Raw genomic sequence first — 17674 nt, forward strand, 5'->3', positions numbered from 1 at the left:
CTTCATCTCTTAACTAACTTTGACATGGAAGCAAGCCTTTGTAGTTGAATGCATATGGTTCAGATACCATGAAAGTACCATAAACTATAATTTATAAGAATAAAAAGATTTTTGGGAGAAGTAGAAAAATTGATTATTTTTGCAAATTACTTTGAAGTTCAGGCTTTTCTAAGTGGTCAAAGCAAATGGTTAGGATTTTGCAGCCCTTAGATTCCAGTAGATTAGCTTAAATAAGGATTTTAAAGCTTCCTTTCAAATCTGTTGATATCACAGTTAGAGTAGGAAGTATGAAGAAAAATGTTCCCAAACCTATCTAAGGTATGTATAGTTGGGCAATCAGTGTTCCTGTTTATTTATGAATTTCAGTGAATTGCAAGAAAGCAAGTTGTTTTGTTGTTATGTTAGCTAATATATCTAATAGAAATTTATCTCTTTTGTAATTTCATATTACTTCATTGTAGAGAACAAAAAAGCATACTTGAAGCACTATTTTCTGATAATTAGTTAAATAGTTTTTTTCTTTTTCCTCTCTAGCTAAGGAATCTTACCTTTCTTTTATTTACATTTTTTCTTCCACTTGGAATTGCCTTGTCACATGTTAATAGAAAATGCGTGAGGAAAATATTTCTGTATACCCCATATGTAGTCTAAAGTTTCAAGAGGATTACTTTTTGTGGCTGAGAAATGTGGAAAGTAGTTGTCAGTAAGATACAAAAATACCTTAGAGAAGATGACTTAGGAGGGACTGCTCATGGGATAAATTAGTTTAAATTTGAAATGGACAAGGAAAGCATATTGGAATATTGTTTCAGAAATGGATCCATATGGAAAAATACATTGAAATTAAGAGTGGACTAAGGGAATTAAGGTGATATAGAATGAGAATCATAGGATCTTAAAGGCCTTTTTAGTGCAGCCCTCTTCTCTTGTTTTACAGTGGAGGAAATGGAGGCCCAGAATAGTAAATGACTAGTTCAGGGTCACATAGCTAATAAGTGACAGAGCTGGGGCTTGGATTTAGGTCCTCTGAGTCCAGATGATAGTAGCACACAATGGAAAGGAATAGCTTCTGGCAGTACAGAGTAATACAAAAATAATAATCTACTGTGTTATAGTCAAAGTGGATTTCTTGCCATCCCTCCAATTTCACCAGGGATTTCTCTGACTCCATGTATTTGCTTGTATTGTTCTCTGTGCTTGAAATGCCCTCTGTTCAATTCTACCTGTTTAAATCCTACCAGGTCCAGTTTAAAAGTCATCTCTTTCATAAAATCTTCTCTGATCTTTTTTTCCTCCTCCCTCATAAGATCTTCCTCTCTCCTTCATTTGATCTCTTAGCACTTTGTAGTCCTTCATTGTATTCTAATTTGTCTACTTGTTATAATCTAATTTGTTTTATTTTTATCACCCCACTCAGACTGTGGGAACCTTTAAGGTTCTTAGGGAGTTATTTATATTTTTGTTTTCTTCAATAGGTAACATAATACTATGGTAGGTGTTTCATATTTATATAAGGGACTGAGAGAGGAAGGTAGTTTTTATGTCCAGAAGAAGCAAAGGTAACAGAAAACTGGTCTTTATGAAGTAAACTGGTTCCCAGATCTTAGGGGAGAGAGAACCTGCCTTTTCCCCTTCTCTAAATTTCATGTGTAGGCTAATTGGGAAAGCAGGTGATGTTAACTCCATCTGTACATTTGGGTCATAGGTATTTTCTTCTGCCCTCTCTCAGTCAGGTGTACTACATCCTCTAGATTTCTGCTTTGCTGCTTCCTTTCCTATATGTTCCAAGGTCTGTACAGGAACTAAATTGAGTCTTACCTCTACCAAGATGCTTTATCTTCTAAAGCTTTTAACATTAATTACATTTGGATTAGATTCCATTTTACTTAGCCTATCAGTAAGCATTGTTCCTGAAACAATTTTTATTTTAGCCTTTAAAAAAATTAAATGATTCTAGGACACCAATTCTTCATTATTCCAGTTATAATTTATATTTTATGCATAAAGGAAAATCCTTTTTTTGTGATAGAAAGTCCTCTCCTAAAGCCCTACTATAATGCTTCATTGGAGCATGAAGATGGCTCTGAGTTCTTTTAAGCTGCCATACAAGCAGAGTACGAAATTTGGTGGGTCTTTCCAAGTCGGAAGGGTCTAGAGTTTGGGTGATGGACTATGTATGGACTCCGCTAAATTCAGTCTCGTCCATAGGTTGGCCACTGTTGGCCATAGTAACCCATGGAACAGACAAAAATGCCTACTTATACCCTTGAGTTGTGCTGTAGGTTCTCTTTCACTTTTAGAGTATGGAAAAGGGGCATAGTTTCAAGACCTTCTGCTAATACTAGTTTAACTATTAGTGCTTTCATTGTGCTGTTTCTGTCCAGTGATTAGCAACTTGACCAAGTACTAGAGGAATTGGTAAGAGGAAGCGTTCTAGGTAAATCCCTCATGGAGGATTTATGGTAAAACATGAACAATAGTGGTACAAGATGAGAAGGCATGAGAAAGAGTGGTGAGCTGTGTTGATGGAGTTGGTGGAGCAAATACAGTGATGAAGTCACCTCTTGTTTTGTCTGAGTAAGAGAAAGGAACACTGAACTAGGAGTCGGAATATGTAGGTTCTAGGTGAGCTCACTACTAGTTAGGGGACCCTGAACAAATCAGAAACTCATTTCTGAACCATAGCTTCCTAAGCTTTAAACTGGGGGGAAATAAAATCTGATCTATGAGGTAACTCATAGGATTCCTGTGAGTCTTTGGGGAGGAAATTTATATGAGAGTGCTTTGAAAGCTGTTAAACACGGAGGTGCCGAGTATCAATATTATAGTTTTGGGCAATTAGCACTAGGGATAGCAGATATTGATGTAGCTTACTGTATTACTAATGTTAATCATTTATTCAACGAACATTTTAGTAAGCTTCTCCTGTATACAGTGAGCTGTGGATAGTGCTGGAAGAGATGCAAAGATCAGTGGGTCTTCCACTCCTCAAGGAGCTTATAGTCCTCAGGTCAGGGGTGGTAAAGTATGTAGTGCAAATTAGAATGTGATTCATTTGTGAGAGAAGTACAAAGTAATGTGAGACCAGATGAGAGGGAAATCAGGGAAGGCTTCATGGAAAAGGTAGTATTTGAGTTGAGCATGGAAGGATGGGTAGAAGATGGGTAGAGATGAATGAGAAGGGAATTATAGAAATGGGACAGTATGAACATAGGCATGAAAACAAGAAAGCACAGGACTCATTTAGTGGTTCAGTTTTGCACTAAACAAGTAGTACAGTTTAGTTGGAGTGTAAAGTACCTGAGGGAAGCTGTTGTTAAATCAGATTGTCCATATAGGTTTGGGTCTGATTTGTGGAGTTCTTTGGTATATAGCAGGGAGCTTTTTAAGGTAGTCAGACTTGAGCATTAGCAAGACCGGTCTGCTGGGTATGGGATAGGTAGATTGTGGCAGGATGGAAATGAGACAGAGGGAGGTCTCTTTAGGCTATTTCAGTTGTTGTTCGGTCATATCCAACTCCTATTGACTCCATGGGCCATACTGTCCCAGCAATTTTCTTGGCAAAAATATTGGCATGGTTTGCCATTTTCTTCTCTGGTGGATTAAGGCAAACAGAGTCACACTCGATTAAGTGTCTGAGGCTAGATTTGAAGTCTTTCAGTCTTCCTGACTCCAGGCCCAGTACTCTGTCCACTGAGCCATCTAGCTACCTCAATTTTAGTAGCCTTCCATTTCAGTAGTCCTGGCAATTAAGTTCAACATGACTGCCTAAACTAAGAGAATGGGAGTAGGAGATGGCTACAAAAAACACTTCAGTGATAGAATTAACAGTACTTAGTAATGACTGATTTGAGTGTTGGAATATCACATTGAATTCGACTGGACAGAGAAATCAAAGGTGGTTCCAAAGTTATGAATATACATAATTGGGAGATTTTTCATTAGTATGATATTACATATTTCTTTCAGTTTAAGGTTTTTTTGCATACTTAATCAATATCAATGAAAAATAATATTTTGATTATATTCTTCAGAGTTTATGAGGAAAGCACTGCCAAAGATGCCTATCAATTATCTGCCTAAATGCTTCCATAACTAGTTTTCTTTTTGCATAACGTTTGCTATAATTTAAGTGCATTTTGATCTGTAGTATAATTCTCATAGGAGAATGTAATAGTAAAAATCCTACTTAGAATTGTTGTTAAAGGTGAACTAGACTTTCCCATAGCCAGGTATTTGACGTTTTTCTGAAAGGGAAGGTTAGACCAGAGGATCTCCATGTTCCCTTCAATTCTAAGATTCTGTGATTCTCTGATAGTATTCTTGGTTAAACATTTCATTTTTCCTGTCATTCACTGGCTTATGGTAGGTATTCATTTTCTCTGTTCCACAGATGGATATATTTTAGCACCTTTCTTTTCACTCTGTCAAAGAAAAGTGCTTTGAAAATACAAAGTATTTTAATTATCTGGGGAAATAGCTGGTGCATGTTACTGTTTTGTTCCTTATAGTCAATGACTTATAGCTAGGAAATTTTAAAAAAAATTGTTTATATAAAGAGATAAACATATCTCCATATAGGGAAGTAGAAATAAAGAAATCAGGACGAGGGTGGGATGTGAAAATATGAGGTTGTAGACAGTCTCTTTTATAAAACATTAAATTTTTTTTAATCTAAATGAAGTCTTATTAATCATGGGTTTAGTTTCTCTAATGTCCTCCACAGACTTAGATATCAGCATTAGAGGAAGAATGATAACCTTTAAATGTTAGAGGTATGATCCTGGATATTATTTAATCCAACTTCCTCATTTTATGGATACACCTAAAGCACAGAAAAGCTCAAAATAAACCTACAGTTTTGGCTACCGGGTGACTGCTGCCTGGAGTAGGCACCAAGAAATGTGCCCTTAAATCAACTCAGTAATTCATTATGGGAAAAGAATAGAGGAAATAATTAAGACAAATTCAGTGGAGTGAGAGAAAACTACTACAGTGTTTCAAAGGTATAGAATCTTCATTTTGGAAGTGTGACATATTTCATCTGGTCCAATTAATGGATTTTTAGAGTGATTTTGGATTTCTTTCTGCTTCACTGGAGAAGACCCAGCTAGGTTCCTTCTCACACAAGACCTGATGGGGAAGATGGCACTGGGATTTTTCTCCTGTGCTGGGGGAATGTGGCCCTGCTTGTAGAGGGAGGGCAGGGGAGGCTCTTCTTCCTGTAAAGGAGAGCCAGAAGGGGAAATCCCAAGAAGGGAGAAGGGTGGGGCATGTCAAGTTAGGAATTTCTTTATGGGAACACGCAAGCTGCAGTACCTCTTTCAGCTACCTGTAACTGAACTCCCCTCACCTCCGTCTACTCTGCTGAAGGAGTATTAAGTGAAAACTTTTGCTTCTCTCACATATGATGCTGTCTAAATTTCCCACTCAGACACAGGCTAGCTATGTGACCACAGGCAAGTGACACTGCCTCTCAGTGCCCCCGAGGAGTTCACTAAGACAGTAAGTTATAGACCAGTTACTTAGATGGAGTTTCCATACTAGGAGTTCCCTACAATGATGAAATCATAGATCCAATCTATATCCCCCCAAAAAAACCCCCACTTTCTTCTTTATTCGTTGATAAGATCATCAAAATGTATGGTCAGACTAAAGTCAAATAAGTCCTACCCACTACCTAGTTAAAGATGTCTGGATGGAAAGGCTTATCTAATGATATGATTAAAAGCAGATGGTTAGATTTCCTTATTATAACCTAATATGAATGAGTTTATCAGATTTTTCCTCAAGTATAAGTTTTCATCATGTGGGGAGAGGAGTATGAAGACAAATTAAGGGTTAGGGAGGAGGAGGCAGCCCCACCAAGGAGAGAAATGGGTATTGGAGGGCCAGAAGACAGTCTCCACCTAATTCATCATTTTCATCATTACACACACACACACACACACACACACACACACACACACACACTACACCCCCTTCTGAAGCTACTCAAATTCAGTAAATGGAAATACTGCTTTAAATGTGCTTGCTGAGATTAAATTTTATCGTGTTTTGTTCTGGACTTTTTGCTTCTTTACCTTTGATTTCACTATAAAGAACTCTTAATGTGCAAACTCCTTCCTACAGTAATTTATTGTCTTAGAGTTGCCTGGGGGTGGCCAAGTTAAGTGACTCATAAAGTTGTTTTGTATCAGAGCCAAGACCATATCTCTTGTCTTCCTGACTCCTAGTTGCTGTCCCACGTGGCCTCTCTTCATAATGTTACCTCTTAAGAAATTATTTATTTGGGGCAGCTAGGTGGTACAGTAGATAGAGCACCAGCTCTGGAGTGAGGAGGACCTGAGTTCAAATATGACTTTAGGCACTTGATACTTTCTAGCTGTGTGACTCTGGGCAAGTCACTTAACCCTATTTGCCTCACCAAGAAAAAGAAATAATTTATTCTTGTACTCATGGGATACAAATAAATAATGATATAATCTATTGAAGCACTAATCAACCCCTCCCCAAGAATGCCAATAAGGCCCAGGAAAACCTGACCTATGGTCAGTAAATAAAATGAATGCAAATTTATGAAAATTTGCAATAGAAAGCTAAAGTTCTGCTCTGTAATAGTCATCATTTTAGTCACAAATTCTGTTCATTTCTTGTTTAGTAAAACTACAATACTGCTAAATGCTGCCTTTCTTTCTCCTAGTTATTAATAGTGCCATTTACTGTCTCTTTCAGTGGTCCTTGCATTTTAACAGATGCCGAAACCTTGAAAGAGAATACTGGTTCCCCATCCTGAGCCTGTAAGGAATAAAGAAGCCTTTCCTGATCCCTCTTTCCCTCTTCAGAATCCTTCTCTGTGTACATAGTCTATCGTTCCAATAGAATGTAAACTCTTTGAAGGAAGGGCCACATTATAGGGTTATATTTAGAGCTGGAAGGGTCCTCGGTTCCTTCTTCATTTTATGTCTGAGGAAACTGAAGCCCCGAAAGGCTTGAGATCATCCAGGTAGTACATACAGCTGGAATCAAACCCAGATCCTCAGACTTCAAATTCCAGTGCTCTTTTTATGATATTTACTAATTTTTTGTTTTAGTTTATCGGTGATAACGCTATACCTTGCACGTAGTTAAGTCTTAATGCTTATTGAATTGAAATATTTCAATTTCAGACTTTCATAGGCTGAGACAGTGGAGTATAGTTGGGGAGTTAAAGGGGAGAATTGAAAGTGGCTACCTAGTTGTAAAGCAGAATCTGTATTCTTTTTTTTTATTAATTTATTTTGCTTTATCAACAATCATTTCCATATGCTTTTGAGTTGAAAATTTTTCTACCCCTTACTCCCCACCACCCTCCCCAAGATGGCGCACAATCTGATACAGGCTTTACATTTACATTCCTATTAAACATATTTTCACATTAGTGAAGTTGTAAGTAAAAATTAAAACCAATAGGAGGGACCATCAGAAAGATGAAACAAAACTCAACAGAAGGTAAAAATAAGTGATAGTGATTCGACTTCCATAGTTCTTTCTTTGGATGTGGACAGCATTTTCCATCCCAAGGCCTCTGGAGATGTCTTAGATCCTTGTAATGCTGAGAAGGGTTCAGTTTAACATGTTAGTCATCGCATAATGTGACAGTTATTGTGTATAAAGTCCTCTTGGTTCTGCTCACTTTACTCAGCATCAGACCATACAAGTCTTTCCAGGTTTTTCTGAAGTCAGCCTGTTCATCATTTCTTATAGCACAATAGTATTCCATTACATTCATATACCACAACTTGCTCAGCCATTCCCCAATTGATGGGCATCCTCTCAATTTCCAATTCTTTGCCACCACAAAAAAGAGCTGCTATGAATATTTTTGTACATGTGGGTCCTTTTCCCATTTGTTCGATCTCTTTGGGATATAGCCCTAGAAGTGCTATTGATGGATCAAAGGGTATATACATTTTGGTAGCCCTTTGGGCATAGTTCCAAATTGTTCTCCAAAATGGCTGGATCATTTCACAACTCCACCAACAATGTATTAGTGTTCCAATTTTCCCACATCTTCTCCAACATTTATCATTTTCCTGTTTTGTCATCTTGGCCAATCTGATAGGTGTGATGTGCTACCTCAGAGTTGTTTTGATTTGCATTTCTGTAATCAATAATTATTTAGAGCATTTTTTCATATGACTATAGATGGCTTTAATTTCTCAGAATCTGTATTCTTGATCAATTTTTTTTATAAGAAGCTATTTGATAAAAAAGGAACAAAATTGCATATTATGGATTTTAGTGTTATGTAAGTAAAAAGCACTTTATATATATTTTTTCCTACATTGTAACATAGTAAAGCATTTTAAGTAATCTTATTGAAAAATCCATTTGGTCTCCAATCTTGGTGAGTTGGTTTCCCCTTAAAGTCTTGCTAAGTCTGCTTATTTTATCTAGTTTTCATATATTACTTAAAAGTTTTAGTGGAATTTTAAGTTTTATGTCAACCTATACTTCATTTCTCTAGAAGAATTTGAAGTGCTAGGAAAAGCTTGGTATCATTTTTTCTGCGTGTTCTTGTAAAATATTAGTTCACAACAACTGATAAATTTAATTAAATAAAATATTTTCAGTTGTACTTTGCTTGTTCTTGGAGCTGACACTAAAAACACTCAAGCACTGCTATCTTCTTAACACTCCTGCAAGAATCTTGGGGGAACCCCTGGTGCTCATTTAGAAAACTCAGAAGTGGTGATCTCATGCCAGTTCAAAGTTTTTAGATCTCTAGGGACAAATTGATCCTACCAACTATTAAAAAAATAAATTGGGCTGCCATTGTGTGAAAGCTTGATTTTATTTTTAAAAAACCTTCTTTCCTCAGTTCTTCCTTTCCAATATCATAATCTATTTGAATTTCAACTGTGTAGTTTACTTGTAAAGAAAACAAATCTACATTTGTCTGTTGAAAAATAAAGACTGTTAAAAATCTAATGTTATTGCTACCCTAACCTCACCTGTTTTTTGTTTTAATTTTAGGTGGACATGAGCCATATGTAGAAATAATTGAACAGCCCAGGCAAAGGGGCATGCGTTTTCGTTATAAATGTGAAGGACGGTCAGCAGGGAGCATTCCAGGAGAACACAGTACAGACAATAATCGAACATACCCATCTATACAGGTAATAGACCACTGTTTTCTTGTTCACACAATCAGAAGAACTTCACAATTTTACAAGAGGTGCATTTTCTGTATGGTCACCAATACTTTTCTTCTTGCAACTTTTTTAGATGCTATATGCTGAAGATATCAGATATGATTATTTTGGGGTGGGAGTTTGGTTTTTGATAATATATACCAAGTGATGAGATGTTCAGGAATGTTTTCTCAAGGTTTCCTTGTAGACAGACTATGACATAATATTCTTTGGTGTATGAATTGTTTTATCAAAAAATGTAATATGGTAAAGTAATTCATACATAACCAGTATGTGGATCATGATCCTTTTTATAGAGAATAAAGAGAAGGCATCCTCCTTCCCCTTGGGCTCAGAGCCACTCTACGGCTAAAAAAAATTAGCACCTACCTCAGCCATGATTCCCATTCTCTTCTCCTGGAATCTAGGCTCAGGAGAAGGAAGAGGAACAACATCCTTTCACTTTTTTACCCTGCCCACAATGTCTATCCCTGACCTTATGCCTGCACTTGCTGATTGGAAATAATATTACTTTATATATATTAGTTTTATTTCATACCAATCCAGAAGAAGGATAAAATTCTTGATTTAAAGTGATGATTCAAATGGTAATTTTATACAGTAAAATCTTAGCACAGGGAGAGATGATAGGAACCAGATTTGTAATTTCATTGGTACAGGGAACTTCCAGTGAGGAAAATCTCTCCACCAACATAGTTTGGCATCTTCTCTGAAAATTATAATCTTAAAGAATTGCCCAGACCATTGCAAAGGTTAAATGGCTTACCCAGACAGAGCACATGGTCAGTTTGTTTGAGAGGTAGAACTTGAATCCAGGTCTTCCTGGTTCCAAGGCCAGCTTTCTAACCACTAGACCATGATGTCTTTTATCTAACATAATTTGTAAATAGCCAAACTATTTTTCTTTTTCTTTTAATTTTTCTTGATATAGTTCTATATTACCTTTTTTTTCTAATATATCTCTCCCCTTTCCTTACTCAGAGAACCCCCCTTTATAACAGAGTAGAAAAGAGGGAATAAAAAAGCAATTCATCAAAACTAACAAATAGATTAATCAAGTCTGACAATGTGTGCTTTGTCCCACCTTCATAGTTACCCATTTGTGCAAAGGAAGGAAAGAAGTGCATCCTTGCATCTCTTCTGGGACCAAGCTTATTTATTGTAATTACGAAGTGTTCCTTTGCATTTGTTGCTCCCATTTTTTCCATTTGTATTGTTGTAGTCATTGTGTATATTCTGATTCTGTTTTCTTCACTTTCCATCAGTGTATATAAATCTTCCCATGATTTCCAGAATTCTTTAGCAGCATAGTTTCCTACAGCACAGTAATATTCTATTGTGTTCGTGCATCACAATTTATTTAGCCATTCCCCAGTTGATGGACATCTTTTCTTCCCCCAACCAACAAACATTAATTTTCTTTCCTTCCCCCTTTTCCCCATTGAAAAGAAAAACAAAAGCAAAACCCTTGTTACAAAGACATATGGTTTGGCTAAATAAGTCCTCTCATTGTCCATGTCTAATAAGGTATGTCTCATGTATTTTGAATCAGTCAACTCTTGTCAGGTGAGTAGTAGAGTTTATTACTGGTCCTCTGGAATCATGGTTGGTCATTAAGGTGATCAGAGTTCTTAAATGTTTCAAAGTTGTCTTTATTATGTTATTGTATAAATTGTTCTGATTCTGTTCACTTCTCTCTGCTTCATAAAAGTCTTCCCAGATTTCTCTGAAATCATCCCTTTTAGCATTTCTTATGACACAATAGAATTCTATTATGTCTATTTTTCTTACGTAGTTTTAAAGAGAGAAATTGTTACCATAAAATGCCAAATGAAATTCAGCAAAACAAAAGGGGTTTTTTTTGGCAGGTAACTTGTTATTTGCAGCTACATAGTACCTTTCATCTTGAAATCTGAAGATTTCAAGTCACTTTTAATAATGAAATAACTTGCTATTTCTATTCTATTAAGGCTTATATAGGTTAAAGAAACTTGTTAAAGCCACAGAATTCAGGCTTTCCCAATTTTAGCGTAATGCTAAAACTCTAATGCTAGAGTTTTGGTTATTAGAGTTCTCTAACAATAAAAAAAAAAAGGAAAATGTTAATACAAGTTAAAAGATGGAATGTTCTTGAAATATTCCGATCTTCATGATCAGGATGCTCTGCCTTCCTGGTTTTTCTTCATCTCTCAGATTGTTCCTTCAAAGACTCCTTTTATTCCTTGGCCCACACATTATGGGGATGCCTAAAGGGTTTCTGATCTTTTTCTACTTTATCTTTGGGAAGTTCTTCTTTCCTGTCTTTAGTTATCATCTTTTCACTGATGATTTTCAGACTGACATTTTTAGCCCTAGTATTTGGTTCTTTATTTAAAATTTCTCACCATCTCTTTGATGTCCTATTGCCATCAAAAAAATATAAAAATGTATTTTAAAAAATAGATCCCATTAACATGAACACCCAAGTTCTTACCTCTTTCCAACTTCTTATTACCATCAGGAATGTTGCTGTTTCCCCCAGTCCTCTAAAAGACATTTTGCATCCTTTGTTCTCCACCTATATATAGGCATTAAGACTTCATGATAGGACTTAGGAACATAACTAGAACAACCTCTTTGCTAGCTCTCTTCTAGTGTCATTGTGATCAGGCCACCCTCATTATCAAGTCCCTGCAGTATTTTCTAGTTGCCTTTCAAAATGAAGTTAAATTCAAAAGTGCAGTTTTGAGGTTACCATGGATTTCCTCTTGCATTGCTAATTGCCCTTTACTTTGTTCTACCCTGGTTTGTACTCCTAGTTTTCTCCGTATACTCTGTTTTACCTATCTATATCCCTTCCTCTAAATCAGTGGTTCCCAAAGTGTGGTCTTGAGAAACCAAGCGACTCAAGGTCTCTTTTGCTGGGACTTGGGAGGGGGGATTCCCACAAGGTCAAAATGATTTTCATAATAATTATAAGATGCTTTAATTTCTAATACAGCGAATACAACAAAAACTCTTTGGAGGTCCTCAGTAACTTTTAAGAGTGTAAAGGGGTTCTGAGACCAAAAAGTTTTGAGAGCCACGGCTCCAAATAGTAATCATTTCCTCTGGTTTAAAATCTTCTTTCCTTCCCTCCACCAAACTATGCTTCACCTTCTTAATGACTCTTCATTGAAGTCGTATTTTCTCTAAACAGTTCTAGTAAAACTTACTTGTTTGTTCATCTTGGTAACTTCTTTATCCTAATAATGGTCCTTGGCATTCAATAAATGCAGACTATCATAAATGTTTGCCCAAACCAAGATGATGAATGATTAATTTTACCTGTATTTAAATGGTTTTTGAAGTGAAATTGATTGTAATGTGATTTAAATATACGAGTTCAAGGAATTTTTTTTTGGTGTCACAGTAAGTGTACTATATTAAAATCAATTTGCCTTATTTTATATGTGCATTTAGGCAATAATAATTTATTCTATAATTTACATTTGAATTTCTCTTAATTGTATGTAATAGTAGTTTTAAATGAGCATTGTTTTACCCCTTTGTGAAGTCAAGTGACTTCACAGTTTGATGTTAGAGGCAAGAGCCCAAGGCCAAGAAAAGGTTAATCCTTCCTGTCTAATATTTTATAGAAATCTCTGTCCAATTCCATTCATACAATGTTTGAATATGGTATGTAAATAAAACTATTTGGGGGGGGAGGTCAGTAGTGAACAGATCAGCTGTACATGATACATGGCTTCATTTTACTCCTTGAAATTTCTTCTCTTTTTCAGATAATGAATTGCTATGGGAAAGGAAGAGGAAAAGTGAGAATAACTCTGGTAACAAAGAATGAGCCGTACAAACCACATCCCCATGATCTAGTTGGAAAAGACTGTAGAGATGGCTACTACGAAGCTGAGTTTGGTCAGGAACGCAGAGCTCTGATGTAAGTGACCATTTTCTCCCTTGGGCTGGCATTTGTGTGAAATACACCCTATCAGAGCTTTCAGGAGCAAGAAGAGGGTTAGAAAACCACTCCCCTCTATGTCCATTCAGGGCTTCTTAAACTCTTTCCACTTGTGACCCCTTCCGCTCTTCTTAAACTGTGGGTCTTAAGGACAGCTATTCAATTTTTCATACTGTTCCTGTTGACTGATAGGCATAATTTCATTTCCCACCCGTTGTATCATAACTACTTTTTCCTTCTGCAGTCGCCGAATTAACTACCACATTTTTACAGAATGAGTTGACTTGCTATTTTTTCCTTAAGTTGATTAGTATTTTATGTGAACTGTCATTTACCTTGTTATATTTTTTGTTCCTTTTATCCACTGATTTCTCTCATACAAAAACTATGCATTTTTGTTTAAAAAAATAGTGTAGGCCCTGTATAGTATAATCTATAGGACAGTATAATCTGTTTGACAACTGTCCCAAATAAGTTGTGAAATGTCACAACTTAATCATAATCTCATTACTAGGTCGGTCACAGAATAATGAAATTTTTGTCAATTGCACATCTTGAAAGACCAACTATTGGAATAATAAGGGATAAAGATTAATATTGGTGGAGGCAGAGGACCCCTGGTAATAAAATTAAAGATTTGCAAGTTTTGAGAAATAGTTAACAAGTCATATCTTTCTGTCATGATTTGTCAGTCATGTACATGAATTCTAGTTTCAGTTTCTTTTAATACAGAATTTTTGTCCACTTAAACAGCTGTTCTTGGCAGGGTTGACACTATGCTGAAACATAGGTTAAGATCCTAAGTTTTCTAGTGAGATAAACTGCAAATAAATAACTTAACCTTGATTTGAACTCTTTCCAGTTTAGTGTAATGTCTGCCACAGCTTGAACTCCATTGGCATAGACTTTGTGCTAACATGTAAATCACTTAATTTTATTTTTGTTTAGAGAATTTCATTAAGTGATTCAATAAGCATGAAATGATTTTGCTATGCATTGGTGAAAATACCATTGAAATTATGGATCTTTAAAAGTATTAAAAGAGTATTTAGCTCTAGTAGAAAATATTTCACTGAATATCTTTTCATACTTATGGGTTGTTCTTTTCTCTTTTTTGAATATTTGTCCAACATTAAAATACTTTTTAGATGTTAATTACTTTAAAAAATGATTGTTTGCTTTCTTTTATGAGTGTGCCTTTTTTCTTATCACACCCCTTTCTCCCTTCACCTTCTCCTTCATCTCCCTAATCCTTTCTAATTTTTCTCCCTTGATACTCCAAGATTATTCCTTTTATTTTGTTAATGATAGTTTAGTGCCTTGTTTCTTCTAATCCATAGATTTACCTTTGAAAATAAATTGTCTATAGAAATCAGAGTACTAAAAACTAAACTGATTGTAGTAGATAATTAGTTGGTAAAAGAGTAGTAGTTACTGTGGACATTTATATGTGATACCTAAATGTTAACTGATAGAAAATGACTTTTGGTTAGTAGATATATTATTCGCTTTAATTAAGACTCTTTAATTACATAATTATTACCAAAATAACCTATCAAAAGTTAAAATCCATCCAAGATAACACATTTGGCAAATTCAAGAATCAAGAGTCCTGTCTGTACTCCTTTTATAAGGTAATAATACATCAAGGGCTTATGTGAAAGTCTGTGCCTTGACTAGATTTGTCATGTGAAAATGTTCACTGCGGCTAACGTTGAAAATGATGAACCTAGCTAGTGTCTTTGGTACCTTCAGCCTCTCAATTATGTGCTCTTGCTTGTCCTCCATGTCCCTCTTTCTCTAGTCCTTAGCATCTTCATCTTACTTTCTTCCTCATCTCTCCCATCCCATCCCACCCCTCAACTCCCAGTTAAAACCTGTTCTTAGGAAAATATCTGAAATCCATTCTCCCTAAGGTTTAATAACAACAACTACTTAAAATGTTTGTAAGGGTAGGCTAGGAAGAGGAGGAAGGGGAAATAGAGTGGAAGAATTTGCATATTCACTGGAATAACAGCTTTCTGAGTAAGGTGGAGTTTTTTGTTCAAGCAAACTGGCAGTTTTTAGAAAATCAGGAAACTGTCTTGGTGTCTTTGAAATTGTATTTACCAGGAAGTATTTGTTTTCTACATCCATGAAATATGCCTCTGTGACTACAAAAGCAAGATGTATAAGTCATGTGCACTGATATTTCTTTCTGGCACTTATGACTATAATGAGGGGCAGCCAATTGACAGTAGAAGTGTAACATAGCATTGTAATTAATGACTTTGCTAATTTGTCATTTTTGGCTTTGGGTACATATTAGCTGTGTTTATCCATGTAAAGGATATGATGTGTTTATACTTTGTAATTTATTATTAGTTATAAATACTTTGTAGATTTGTAGTTGCTTGGACATTGTTTAATTTCATATTCCGTATTTCTTGGGTTAGGCTAAACTATGAATGGAAAAAGAGGTAAAGAGAATCTGAGTCAAGAGCAAAACCTGTTCCCCTTAATGTTCCTGTCTCCTGGATTTGTAGTATTTGTTATTAGAACATTGTGCTGACTGGACTGCCTTCTTTTTTCCATTCCTAAGATGAAAAAAAATTTTTTAATGTGTACTAATAATACAGTGCTTAGGATTTTCAATTGATTCTTGTAAATCCATTTAAAAAATACTTGTTATAATGTCAGTAATACTAGTGGTATACCTTTATCTTTTTTGGGGGGGGATGAGATCATTTTACTTTGGATAAACATAAAATCTGAATGTGTATTTACCTTGAAGGATATATAGAAAGGCAATGTAGTCTAGTGGAAAGAGCACAGTGAAAGTCAAAACAATGTTCAAATTCTGGTTCTGCTAGATAGGTTAGAGAGATTTGGACCTTAACACATTACTTAAGTTCTGGGTCTCAATTTCTTCTCTGAAAGATGGGGTCAGACTAGATATGTTCTAATCTATGATGCTACAATCATTACTGGTCTAAAATTATATGAAAAACAGTGAAGTCTAATTAAATAATATATTTAGAAATTACTTGACTTTGTTTTCAAATGAGTATTTCACTGACGAACCCTTTCTTATAGAAAAATTGAAAGACCGCCTTACTATCTGTGGATAAAGGTATGAATACTCTTGAGGAAGAGGTTATATGATTTCAGGAATTTCAACAAAGTAGAATCTTTTATTGAAAACACAACTTCATTAGATAGAGAGAGAAAGGAAACTTCAAAGTAATTTCAGGTGCAAATTAAGCAAAGCCAAGTGTATATGAATTGGATATTTTCTGAGAGTACTTGGAGGAAAAGATTAATGACAATTGAGAGGGCCCATAAGAAAAGCTTACTTGAATGGCTAAATAAAATTTGGAGGAACAGTAATATTATTATAGCAGAGCTTTGCTTCCTTGTTCAACATCCACCGAACTTTAATGATGTAATGGTTTTTCCATGTGGGACTATGTATGACTGCTGGTGGTGGTGGGGCAGTCCCCTGGCAGTGATCACTACTAGTCACATGCAAATGAGTAGTGTTGATAGTTATTCAGAACTTTTCCATGAATGTGACATTTTGAAACTTTGTAAATGTTTAATTTTTAAGTATCAAAATCTGTTAACTTCCCATTGATTCTTCTGAATGATATTACTCCCATATTGATGATAAATAATGTTGTAGTTGATAATGAAGTACTATGTACAACAAATGATATTTCACTGTTGTCTAGGACCACACATTCTAAAGTGACATAATATCAACTATTCAAATCCTTTGTAAGCACCTGTTAGTCACTCTTTGTGATTTTTAGTCTTCTGATCTTGGTGATTACACTTTGTTTTCTGGGTTGGTAAATTTGACATGGACATACTGTGAGAATGCATTTACAAATATCTTGTGTAAAAATGTACATTCCATTTCTTTTTCCTTTTAATGTATACTTTAGAAACTTAATATTACCTTCCTTTTGCTTTCTGTCACTTATAGATCACCATCTGTTAGTATTCAAGTGACTAGTTTTAGCAGTATTCAGTAGGTCATTACGGACCTCACTCTTGTTTTTGTGATTTAAAAAATCATTTCCTTAATAGTTCTTTATTTTGCTCGGTTCTAGTTTTCAGAATTTGGGGATTCGATGTGTAAAGAAAAAAGAAGTTAAAGAAGCCATTATTTCACGAATTTCAGCAGAAATTAACCCTTTCAACGGTGAGTGTATTTTATAAGGCTAGTTGATGACATAATTGGTCTGACAGCTATTGTTTTACAAAACTTTTCTCAGAAATGTATGAGTGTTATAATAGTTGTGGTAAGGTGAACCAAATCACCTTTTCCCATTTTCTCTGAACTTCCAAGGGTCAAAGTTAGAGAAAAAGTTTTAGAAAGTGATTATTGTTATAGATAGAAACATACCTCTGTGTCCTTAAAAAGCATACACGGTCTTACTGGAGAGACAAGACTAACATAGGAATTGATAGCAAATGATGTGAGATATCTTAATCAGTAGCTAAATTGTGTATTACAGACCTGAAATATTATAGGAATCCACAGAAGAGGCAG

At 35.4% G+C, this 17674-nt stretch overlaps 1 protein-coding gene across 3 annotated transcripts in view; it reads left to right on the top strand.

Annotated features, from left to right (window-relative positions):
* REL (REL proto-oncogene, NF-kB subunit) overlaps window positions 1-17674 on the top strand; it is a 60424-nt gene that overhangs the window by 3618 nt on the left and 39132 nt on the right. For all 3 annotated transcript variants that reach the window (XM_020985505.2, XM_020985506.2, XM_078149532.1), the window contains exons 2-4: window positions 9019-9161; window positions 12959-13113; window positions 17232-17323. In XM_020985505.2, coding sequence (XP_020841164.1) covers window positions 9019-9161; window positions 12959-13113; window positions 17232-17323 — 390 coding nt within the window. The remainder of the gene's footprint in view (window positions 1-9018; window positions 9162-12958; window positions 13114-17231; window positions 17324-17674) is intronic.

Source organism: Phascolarctos cinereus, unplaced genomic scaffold (assembly GCF_003287225.1).
Source record: "Phascolarctos cinereus isolate Bilbo 61053 unplaced genomic scaffold, phaCin_HiC Scaffold_2;HRSCAF=192, whole genome shotgun sequence".
Classification (NCBI taxonomy): Eukaryota; Metazoa; Chordata; class Mammalia; order Diprotodontia; family Phascolarctidae; genus Phascolarctos; species Phascolarctos cinereus.